Source organism: Gavia stellata, chromosome 1 (assembly GCF_030936135.1).
Source record: "Gavia stellata isolate bGavSte3 chromosome 1, bGavSte3.hap2, whole genome shotgun sequence".
Taxonomy (NCBI): domain Eukaryota; kingdom Metazoa; phylum Chordata; class Aves; order Gaviiformes; family Gaviidae; genus Gavia; species Gavia stellata.
In genome coordinates this window covers 67,710,844-67,723,702 of record NC_082594.1, presented here as the reverse complement: position 1 = coordinate 67,723,702, position 12,859 = coordinate 67,710,844, and the positions used below count along the sequence as shown (strand labels likewise).

Genomic DNA, 12,859 nt, shown 5'->3' with positions numbered 1-12,859 from the left:
CTGTCAGCAAAATCAGTAAATGGTTGAATTATGTCAACAGTTGTATTAAATAATATTTAGTAGACTAATACACCATACCATATGAAAATAACTCTTTAGAAAGGTTATAGTGGATATATTCACTGAATACTTTTGTACTACAGCATTCATATTATGAATGGAACTGTTTATAGCAGGGACATTTTCTTTGGCACAATGCACTTAAAATGAAAGCAAGTTGGCCACACGTATGTAAGGCAGGTGCATATCAAGGCAGACTCATAATAAAAAGCCCGTGATGGCAATGACAGTAATTGCCGCACCATATGTGTATAGATCATACTTAAAAATTCTTCTTTTGCAGCATGCAGCAACAAGAGATATTTTCCAAATCCTTTAGTAAGAAACTGCAACTCCTTCACCTCCAAAAACACACTGTGAATCATTGCTTCCTCAAGAGAAATTATCAATATTGTTTCTTCTATTATCGGTATTACGCAAAGCTGGAACTGAAAAACAAAAGCAAGCATATAAACCGTAACATACTCAGAAGAAATAAAGCTAAAACAGAGAAAACAAATCTAAAAATTTTCTGAAGTTGAGAGTTACTTATAATAGTGCAGATGATGACTTCTGTTACCAAGAATTCCACTTTCATACATAATTCCACAAAAAGGAGTCTAGGAAAATGAACTCAGTAATATCACTTGAAATGCAACAAATTTTAGCAAAAACAAAGCAGGCTGCTAGCATAGACCCCAAAAATGTCAAAGCTGTCTTAATGATACTTGTGGAAATATGTGCACCCATCTAGTTTCTAGAGTTTTTCATAATCTAGCAGTTATGAATAATTTCTGTACCAAAAAATCTGCTTTCAATTGCAGTAAGATATTAATCAACAAAATGTTATCTGCAGTAAAGTTGTAATCCATCAGAGAAGGTAATTAATGAATTAATTGACTTCTGGGTTTGGAGGAGAAAAAAATGAATTCAATTTAATTCAAAGTTTATAGATGAAGAAGTTGGGCATGTTATTCTGGAGACTACATTTGAATACACATCTGAAATTTCACAATCTATTCAAGCTTTTCTTTTGGGAGTGGAGAAGGAAAGAAGTGGGTGGGAGGGAAGAAAGTGAAATGTTTGTCAAGTCATATTCTGCACTCGGTGTAATTTTACAGACAATTTTATCAACCTCTCCTCTCAAAAATCTGTATTAGGAAGACATATCTAGTATTGCGGCACAGCAGCAGTCAGACTGCTTCATAAAACTAACATATCCAACATTCAAAACCTGAGTGCTGCAATCAAATACTATTTCTGGAATTCCCTGGGTGAATTTCTCTCCCTCTCTAACTTCTCCCTCTCCCTCTCGCTCTGTTCGTTATCATTCACAATTTCTTCATCTCTGACATCAAAGCACAGGAGTTCAAGTCGAAAACCTTGGTTCCTTCATGGAAAAAAAAAAAAGAAAAAAAAAAGAAAGAATGCTCATAGAACATACAGCAATTACTCTAACAGTAAATTTTAGAGCCAGTGATCCAAGTATGAGGGTATTTTACACAATTCTGTCTTCTTATCACATAACAGAATAGGAGCATGTTTGTATCTTTTCTAAAAGATTACTAAAATTTGCGTTATAAAACTGACATGTAAAGAATTTTTTTATTGCTGCCTCTGATGACTAGCATCAGCACCTACTTTTTGCGGTCCTTGTCTCTCTTCAAACTAACAACAGGGGTAGAAACAGATGCTTGTGATTGGAGTAATTCAGCATTAGCTTTCTTCTCAATAAACATAGCTATTTCATCTTCTAGAACTTTTTTCTTTTTCTCTAATTTCAGTTTCACTTCTTGATGCATTAGCATATGATGTTCAAATTTAGTCTGTACCTGTTTAAAGAAAGCACAAAAAAATATTTCCAACTAGTAACACAAGGTGGTGATATCACAGTACAAAACCCCTCTGCAATTAAACAGTAAAAACTACCTCAGCTTGTGTTAAAAGTCATAAAAAATTGCAGTTCTTTCCCAAAACCAATCCAGAAAAATAATCGTTCATATCAGATTGTTCTCACAGAAGTCAGGCTACTGCACACAAAGTACAGGTCGAAACCATGGAAGGCACTAAGTGAATATTAGGTTTCCTACTAGATTTTACTGTATCTTTATTATATCAAAAATAAGGAGGCCTTTAGAGAGGAAACAATTACCAACAGAAGGATCAAATCAGGAGCTGTCAAGTAGAATCTACTTCCCTACAACCAGGTAGGCAAGGAATCATACATACTTTAGTTACACAGTTATGTATTTTCTCATATATATATTATTTTAATATGCATATTAATTACATTTACATATTAATATGTACACACAGTAAGTCTAGCTGGGGACTTGTGGGCTGCAAGAAGTTAAGTGATTTTCTGCAGTAATTGTTCTTTGATTGTTCTTTTGACATACTGATGGATTTTACTCTCCAGATGCATTATGGCCAGTTTAAACCTACTGTGAAGTTGTGCGTGATAACCAAAGGGTACTTCACTCGACGCTTCCTCACCTCCCATCTCCCCACACATAAACTCTTCTAGAATCCTGCTTCTGTACCCATCTGTATTTGTGTAACTTAATCTGAGTGCAACTATATTGGTATAGAAATCAGAGAGATTTATTTCCATCTTTTGCAAAGAAGGAACTAAGAAATAAATAAGATTACAAATGTAACAGTATGCCTGTTCTACACAGTAGAGCTGTCAGATTATAAAAATGTGTGTGTATGTATGTATGTACGTATCCTATAAATTTATTTATTTCATTGCAACAGTTAACCAGAGGCATTGCAAAAACAAGTATACCAATAAAAACATTGAGGGTAGAAACAGTAACATCCTAAGCAACTGTATGTCTCAGGAGTGGTAATGCTGCACACTGCACCTACAAACACCTAGTTTCCTCTAAATGAAGGATGTGAAAGCAATCTTAAGTACGAAAGAAATACCTGTTTTTCTTTAATTTCCAGATACACATACACACTTCTCAGAGAACGAGCAGCAAGAATATATGACAAATGTTCTTTAGGAGTGACAGCATGATCACTTTCCCACATCAGGAACTGGGAAAACTAATATCCATAATTCAATTGCAATATGCAGAGCTCACAAACCGCCTGGTATAAATCATAGAAGGAAAACATCAAAGGGTACCACAGATACTGTGTAAGACCCAGCTGAACCTACTTTGAACACAGCCAAGTATTCTCCCAATTGGATAGCCTCATATTGAGAAGGATTGAACCTGATTTTTTTCTCCACAGGTAGCATGAGGGACTTAACAGATTTAGAAAACAAAGTATTAAGCCACCTTCTTATTTAAAACATGCATCTGAACACCTCACAAAAACTGCTACCTTTTTGCTGGGAGACTGAGGTACAGAAAAAAACATGAATAAATATACACAGGTTTCCAATTTCAATTAAACCAGTGTTAGAATATAAATACGCATGACCATGACAAAGTCTGGCAGAAAGTAGATGAGAAGATCCTGTTTTGCCAGTCCAGCTTGACAGGACTAAATCTTCAACAAAATATTCAAGAAATGTTCCACATCTCCAAATAATCTTAAGGCAGCTGGAAACAGATGACATTTTAGAAACAAAACAAAACAAAAACAATAAAAACAAACTCCCCCACTTTCAAACCTCTCAACATGAGGGTTGAGCTTATATTTAAAAACTGAACCTGGAGGTCATACAAACACTCTCTTGGGCTGAAAAGCAACCCATGGGATTTTTTCCTGAAATTGTGTTTTTTACAGAGCAACCTATGCATGAAAAGCACCTACTGTGCTGCTATGGCACACCGATGTTTCTCAGCATACTGCTAGGGAAGACAAAGAAACATGCAACCATTGTAATTCATCACTCTCTTACTTCACCATACCACCTCCTATTCTATTGACTTGTCCCAGCTATCCACCAAAGCCTTTAGACCATAAGCTCCCTCCTTCCAAAAAAAGACTGCCATTTATAGAATCATAGAATCACTTAGGCTGGAAAAGACCCTTAAGATCATCGAGTCCAACCGTTAACAGAACACTGCCAGGTTCACCACTAAACCATGTCCCTAAGCGCCTCATCCACACATCTTTTAAATACCTCCAGGGATGGTGACTCAACCACCTCCCTGGGAAGCCTGTTCCAGTGTCTGACAACCCTTTCAGTGAAGAAGTTTTTCCTAATATCCAGTCTAAACCTCCTTTGGTGCAACTTGAGGCCATTTCCTCTCGTCCTATCACTTGCTACTTGAGAGAAGAGACTGACACCCACCTTTCTGCAACCTCCTTTCAGGTAGTTGTAGAGAGCGATAAGGTCCTCCCCTCAGCCTCCTCTTCTCCAGACTAAACAACTCCAGTTCCCTCAGCCGCTCCTCATAAGACTTGTGCTCTTATTTGTTTGTGTCTAATCAATCTGCTAGTCCAATCAATCCACATAATCAATCTGCATTACTGCCCTCAAAATAGTAGGAAACTACAAATATCAACTAGTTGTGATTTTGCTAAGAACTTAACTGTTCCAAATCTCAGCAAACAAACTGAAGACAGACAGGCATGCTTACCTGTTGCTCTGCTTCTTTCAATATTGTTTCTTTCTCCTTCACTCTCTGCACAAACTGTTGTCTCATCTCCTCCTCTTTTCTTTGCAGTTCAAGATAGAACTCGTGCCTCTTTGCCTCATAGGCTTCCTGTAGACTGAAGTCCAAAAATGTAAGCAAGTCTCCAGCACGCTGCTTTATTCAATGTGGAAAACCAACAATCTGGAACGTTATTTAAACAATTAATATTCATCAGAAATATTAATTTCTACAGCTCCCCACATAAAAACTCATAAACAAACCTAAACAGAAGCAAGCATCTTACCTTTCTAAATTTTCATTTAAGTAAACAACTCTGAGTAAAATTATTTATGCTAACAGCTCCTGGGCAATTTACATCTCAAAGTAAATACAGCACTTTTGGAATCTCATATTCTAAAGGACTTCAGTTATAACTTTCTGCCTCCAACATGCATAACCTTTTTCTTTAAGTTACTTATTAATAAGACACTGAAATTGCCAGAAAATTCCCCAAAAAATTCCGCATTGTGAAACCTCAGTCTTAAAATAGGACATTACAAGAACAATGCATCTGAAGCATTAACACAACTAACAAATGGATAAAATAGGTCATTACAAGCACAATGGATCTGAAGCGTTAACACAACTAACAAAGGGATTATTCCAATATGAAATGGAAGGAAAATAACAGGACCTTCAAAATATATAGCACTGTCTTTATGTAATGTCAAAATTTAAATATGGCAGTTACATTAATATAAAAGAAATACAATTTCCTAAGTAGTTCAACATCCAGAAGATAGGGTTACTTTCCAACTTTGGCATCAGCCAAAACCTCAAGACTGCTTGTTTTTTCCTGAACCCTCTCTCCCAGAAGCTAATATACTGCATACATATCACACCCATATTTGAAATTATGTAGGAAGTGTAAATTAGTCCAGATCATTGAGCAAGTACCTGGCAATACAACAAAACAGCAAGTAATTAAAACATTTCTTTACTTTTAAATCTATGCCTCCCTTCCCTTTTTTTTTTAAAAAAGTTACTCTACTAGCCATTTCCGTGCACAAGACGATTTTTTTCCTCGAAACAACAGCTATTTCACATTGAGAAACTTCTTTCATATCAAAGCGTATCATAGCAAATTAAAAGATGCTGGTAATTTATTCATACACTACTAGAGGTTTGACATTTTCAGGGTCTATACTACCTATCACCACAGTGCTGGCAGAAAAAGTCCTGCTTTTCAGGGAAAAAGGAATGGAGCTTGTACACAGATGTATCTCATACACCAAAAAGCACTCTACCTTCGAAAAGCACACCTGCCTAACGACACAAGTCCTTACAACAAAGCATTTACCACAAACTTCTCTAAATCACGGGATTCCAGAGAAGCAGAATTGGTGGATCAGAGCTGTGCTAATGGTTATTACAAAAACAGAAGGATCTGTCCAGTATCTTGTAGGACATAGGGCTTATGAACGGATCAAAACATGGCTAATGTTCTAGGTCTTTATTATGGGGCTGTTCTCTTACACCATTCATCTCTTCTAACACTTCCTGAGTGCTGACTAGTCAGCCCTTCTCAGCCATCATGAGTCACTGTCCACTGTCTCATGCTTCCACTCTGATGTAAAATAAATATATAAGTATATCGAATATTTAAATTTGCTTTATATTTTTAATACACATACACACTTTTGTACCAGTTTTTAAGTCTCATCTTCTACTGTTTCTATTAAAACAGTTTATAAATGGAAAGACTTACAAAAAACGGATATCTAAAAACTTAATTAACAGTAAGCTTAAACAGCTCTCTTCTATATTTAAATTTACGATGACTGGGCAGTTTCCCAATCCTAAAGTTTCTTTTTATATTCAAAATATAATCTAAAGAGAGAGAAGAATCATCTTGAAATTGCACATGCAGACTTAATGTTTGTAAGATCTCAAGGTCAGAGCACCTTTCCTATTCTATCTTATTTGAGCAATACATTGCAACAAAACAAATTCAGAACAACCACCTTTTTTTGGGTTTGTTTTTTTTTAATCAGCTGTGAAGTAACTTAGGTTATCCTGAAATTGAATCTACCACATGAAACGAGGGCATGGTTTTCACACAGGTATATTAATTCACACTATCTTTAAGTTTAGACAGCATATGTAATAACAATAAAGCTACAGCACAGGTTTTTCAGTGCTGGCAATCTCACTATACACACTTTTGGTCCCAGTTCTGCTAGGCAACATGCTACCTTTGGGTGCAATAAAGCCGCTAGAGCAAGTTCTAGACTAAGCTAACATGCTGCAATCACACCTTCATTTCATTATGTGGACATCTTTAGGCTCAACCTAAGCTAGTTTATCAGGGAAAAGCAATTTTGTCTTGAAATTAGTAAAAGATTAACTTTGAAGACACCGGATTTACTAAGTAATCAAATTACATGTATAAGGAAGAGGGGAAATAAAAGTGTATTTTTTAAATCCCCCCTCCCCCCGGACTGAATTGTTCTGGAAATCACAAAGACAAAATTAAAACAAACTTTCCTCTTCTCTGTTTGGCATATCAGCAACATAATGATCCAAACAGTCTCTGGTTTTAGAAGATTTGGGGAGGAGGGGAAAATGGTTCACCAGATCTTAAGCCCATCCTTTCAACATTACTGCATCCATTGCTCACAGTAAAACACTTTTCAGTTTACCTGAAGACTGGTTTCACTGCTTCTTATATAGCACATTATGAAAATCAAATTCACAGGTTCTCTCATTCTTCTGGGTTGGACCTCTAGAATTTTATCCTCTGTACAAAACCACTTGCAAAATTAAGATGTTAAAGATAATTACGTAAATAATGTATTCTTATTGAGGTTTTGGAGGAAGGGAAGGGATTGTGAAGAAAGTCTGTACCTTACTAATCCATTACATACCTCATAACAGCACTATCACCTACCTTTCTACAGAAGCATAGCTGTGACACACAGTTTTTCTAGCTGCGTAAGACTTAGAACATGGAAGCCTAAATATAAAGATGCAAATCAAACATGTTATGTTCATAAATAAAGACTCTGACTAAAGTGAATTCAAGTCTCAGTGGAACACAATGTTTGTGCGCTTTGAACAACACAGATATTTACACAATATTTTACAGTTTGTTCATTTCAATTCAAAAAAGCTTTCAAATTTGAAAACTACACTTGTAACTTTCTGCGTAACGTTCGACTATCAATTAAGGTATATCAGAAAAACTAAAAAATTTAAAAGTTAGCTAGTGGCAGGTATTTTTAGTACGGTCCCTTGACTCAGTGAACTACCTAAGCTGATATTAAGCAACGCTAAGGATGTAGTAGATCTTAATAGTTACCATTTTCCCAGTGGAGACATGAAAAACAGGTATTTTGGATGCGGTTCAGTCTTACCATCTTAAAATGTTTAGCTCAAATGCAAAGGTCTGCAGCTGGTCAGATGAACTCCATTCCCAAGTGACTTCTTAAGGAAGAAGTCTAATAGCCTTTCAGATATTAGGTTTCTTTCTTAGAAAAGACAACTAGAGTCATATCAACCTTCCTCTACATGTAAACTTTTTCACATTACTGAATCCTTCCTGTTTTTCTGTCATCATCCTCAAAGCAGACTGAAAAATAAACATGTTTTTGTTCAAGAAATGCAAGATCTCAATATCCCAGTTTCTGGGAGGAATAAAGCATGGGATATATGATTGCTCACATATTGAGGAACTGAGGTGTTTATGTTACAATTATGTTTAACTGCAATTATGATGAAGAATAAATTGTAATTATGAGCACAGAAAAACAACTAAACCAGAGAATGACTAACATCAGAGAATCCAAATATGCAAGCACACAGCCTGAAGATCAATCTTCGGCTTTTTTCAACAGACCCCTGCTTATTAGTTTTCTTCTTTAAAAACAAGAATGTCCCCTTAAGCAACCACATAGCTTAGATTGGAAAATGGACTTATAAAATGGCAACTTCAAAACAGTAGCAATCCTCTCCTGCCATGCAAACATCTAAGCTTACTAGGTGTGTACATATTTAGAAGTTTGGCTGGAAGCACTCTTCATTTCTAGATTTCTGTTTTCAACTACCCCCAATTTTTCCATTCGGGACATCTCAGCAATTATCTCTTGCTGAGATTGACCTGAAACTAGGAATTCATGTTCCTAATGGACATAACTGGACCAGCAAAAAGGAAGAACTAGACCATTCACATGAAAAAAAGTCTATCTTTACTTTTCAACAGCAAAGAAACACAAATCCCAATTTTAAGTATTAAAAAATGATAATAAAAGCACTTCCTGGATTTTACATCCAACAGATACTGCATAAAATGCATAAACCATCCCCCCTAATACTCTGCTATCCATTGACTTCATTACATAAATTTTGCCATAACAGGCTTTCCAAGCCCATTCCTGATCAGCTGCTTTTCATGGCTTGGAAACCAAATTATACCTATATGACTTAAGTTTAGCCTTAGATGGTATTCCATTTATTCCCTGAAACATTATATGGTGGATTCTTCATTTTCAAAGTGGTTTACCACATGTTATATTTTAAGCTGATATGGTACATACGTGACTGTAATTCCCATGACCTTTTGGAACAATACCCCCCTGTAAGACTGAACTCTTCTTTTCATAAAAAGTTTTGTATATTGTTTTTGCAAGGTATATGAATGAGATTAAGTAAGTTTCCAATTACCCATTGATTTAAGTTATGCTAATTATTGTTATCCAATTTAAATAAATAATGGTTTGATAAAATGCCAGTATAAACCAGGTGTCCTGAAAGCAGGAGAATTAATAGCCTAAATTCCTATGGATGATTTTATGTTCTACTCCTTCAATGACTGTAATACCCAAAGTCCTGCCTACATCCTTACACCTTTTTAACTTTACAGTTAGTGACCCTCCATACTTCTTAAATATTCTTTACTTCTTGTGAGTACTCGCGTGGATCTTTCACATGCAGAAGCCTTAGCTACTTTCAAATCACCCATGACCTTCTCAACCTACTGCAGTACTGCCAAGCTCCCAGGAGTTTCAAAAAACAGTACTTCATTCAGAGGTAATGATTTACAAATGCACATTGGCTGGCTGACAACGAGTAGGAGCAGAGGTCTTCCACTTTTCCTGCAGTGAGAACACTAACCATGTAATCCCCTGGAAGCATCCAACCCTTCACTGAAGTTTGAAAATGAAGAGTTGGTTCATAAGTTGTTAGGGACAGACTAACAGACTGATCCTGTAAGCTTCATTCTCCCTGGAAATCTGTTTAATGAAAAGGTTAATTCTTAGAATGCAATTTCAAATAAACAAATTAAAAAGTTACTACGGCACAAATTCACAAAAAATATAGGATTACGGAATAGGTATTTTTAAAAGTGTACACAAGACAGTCACTTCAGACTACTACTATCTTTATTTTCCCTCCTCAAACTTAGTAATGAAGATGCAAATATATATTTCCATTGTGTGCTGAAACCATCTCTTTCCATGTCTCCCATAAAAAAATAAAGCTTGCTGCATGTTTTTTCACATGTAAGAGTGAAAGCCTTTACAGACATCTGCCCACAACCTATCTCACAAGGTAGCTGAAAATCCAGGAATTACTGGTTTTGCTTTGCAGTGGCATACGACTGTCGTACTTTTAAATCCAGAAGATTGGTACAGGAACTTCACAGGCAGCTCTTTCACGACATGCCAAAAGGCAGGGCATGTTAGCTACTCAAGTGTCAATATTCAAATGCTACAAACCTCAGTGCAGTAAAATCAGCCAATTATTCAAATCTAGCAGAAATTTTCTAAATTTACATAAGATAACCCAATTCAGATTACCAAATTTAGTATGTAGACAGCTACACCACAGGCACAAAATACAACTTCTCAACATGCATTTTGATCATTATTTACACAAGTAGCATGAAATTTTAATCATCAGTCATATACTGCTATGTAATATTAACTAGACTTTAAAACTACAGCTCTTAGAATCCATGTCTATGTATTGTAAACATCTTTAAGGACAAAGAGGATGACAATTTAATAACACATTTTTGCCTAGAAGAACAGGATAGTCCCTATTCTGAAAGATATTTAAATTTACAAGTCAGCAAAATGGGAAGCACTGAACTTCCTCTCTGGAAAAAGACATTTTCTATCACACTGCTGAGGATGACACTTTTTATTGTTTCCTCAGTAGCTTCATAAAACACCTTATGCATAAGGCTACATTTGTCTGCTAATTACACTACATACAGATCCTCTAAATTCTCTTTCCTTTTTATGGCCTCATAAAACATCTCTCCCGAAAGACCAAATGCCTTCTCTTTCAGAGGCATATGTCATTCACTATGCCACATAACTGAGGGACAACACCACATTCTAGATCCAGTCCCTCTTTTCCTGTCACAGTAAATCTGGGAAAAAGTTAATTTTTCTAGATTCTTACGGAATACCTATTCTCATCCTTCCAAAACGATGACATTTTCAATAGATGTGACTCACCAAAACTAATTATTAAGTGTATTGTCTTGCCACAAAGCTCTCAATAAACTGACATTTAGTGGGCCGTACATAAAAACTACACACCAGAAGGAACTTAGCTTTTCTGTATCGCCACGAAGCAACCCATTTCTAAACCAGCTTCTGAAGTGTAAAATACTATGACATTCTGATACAAACCTGCCACTTTATACCGTTAGTAAAATGCAAACTCTTTAGGGGTTTTACAAAGACAATTCTTGTGTTTGTGGAAGAAGAGTTCTGTGGATGATCATTTTTATAATTTAAGTCTTATCTTGACATGGCTGTACATTGTGAAATTCCAGTTCAGAAAAGCCAAAGGTACTGCAGTCAATATTGCCATGAACAAATCTCTATAAAAAGCTTTCCCTAGACAAAGATAACAAGACACCAGATGTTAGTGGATGTTCTTAAACTTAAAGCTAAACCCAATGAAAAGTCTATGGTCAGTTTGAGTTGGTTTTAAACCTCATTCACCTTTGGTTCTCTATTTATGAAAAGCATTTATTCCTTTCTTGTTAAGTCAAGAGAAATGTCAAGAGACCACTGTGATTCATGGTCAGCTCAAGACCATCTAAATGAACTAATCTTTAAAAGTGCCTTGACATTAAGACTTCCGAAAGAAGTGCCCACATCCAGCACCTTCCTTGGCCACGTTAATCTTATTTGATTATTATTGTTTGAACAATATATAAATTAAACCTAGTTGAAGTGAAAGAAATGCTGCTCCATCAACACTCTATGAGTTACAGTAACTGCAACTGCCTTAGATCTTACGTGCAAAGTACAGCTGAAAGCAAAGAATTTAAGCCGCTAAAAACAACTATTTGGAGGGAAGCTGTTTAAAAGTCATTTATTTTTACCAGAACAGAATCGGTAAAGACAGTCTGATCACTAAGTAAAACAAGAAGTAAACAGACTGGTTGGTTCAAAGCACTAGAAACTGTTTTTAATGCAAAGTCATATTTTGCTTTCATGTCTGGTTTAAGTCGGCATTTCCCACCATGACTATGCAATAATAGCACTTTGCTAAACTGTGAAGCCTTAAACAACTCCTGAAGCATCAGTTCTTTCCCATCAGGATTCTAATCACTTACAAAATACAGTCCCATGCATAAAATGACCAAAGGAAGTTGGAACAGGGAGAAGGAGACAACAGAATTGAAAATAAAAGATTAAACAAACTGGATACAGAAATAGTAAATACCTTCTGCAGAAAGCAGCTTTACTATATGAAACAACTGAGCGTCTCTAACCCTCTGCTTAACTTTCTTTGGAATCCTTTATTAACTTCCTACAGTCTAGCAAAAGATTCCTTGACCTGAAAAGGCTGGACATTTGTTATTATGTCCAGATAACGTGGGAAGCCAACAGTGTAACCAAGGATTTTGTAAGAAGTTTTTGCTTCAGTTCCTTCTGAACTTCGAGTCCAACCAAACCACTGTTCAGAATCAGACATTATTAAGAGAGAAAGTAAAACAGTATGCTAATATATAATGAAAATAATGTAAAAGGTATAAAGTACATGTACCGGAAGAAAATCGGCATTCTCCATGAGAAAAATGAAAATCCCCAGGTTTATTCTAAAAGTGAAAGATTTCAGATATATAACTAGCTTGTATGCCTTTTAAAGCAATGCTCATATAATCCCATATACTTCTCCATGAAGATAACTAAATGAACAGCTACACACTTATTCTGATCAAAAAAACCCCAATTCTTTCCCTC

General features: G+C 35.8%; 1 protein-coding gene across 1 annotated transcript in view; it reads right to left on the bottom strand.

Moving 5' to 3' along the window:
• Positions 1-1,293: 1,293 nt before the first annotated feature.
• The window catches only part of SEPTIN10 (septin 10), a 29,918-nt gene continuing 18,352 nt past the window's right edge, over positions 1,294-12,859 (bottom strand). Inside the window, exons 8-10 of the mRNA XM_059836010.1 lie at positions 4,590-4,722; positions 1,681-1,871; positions 1,294-1,429 (exon numbers count right to left, since the gene is read on the bottom strand). Coding sequence (XP_059691993.1) covers positions 1,294-1,429; positions 1,681-1,871; positions 4,590-4,722 — 460 coding nt within the window. The remainder of the gene's footprint in view (positions 1,430-1,680; positions 1,872-4,589; positions 4,723-12,859) is intronic.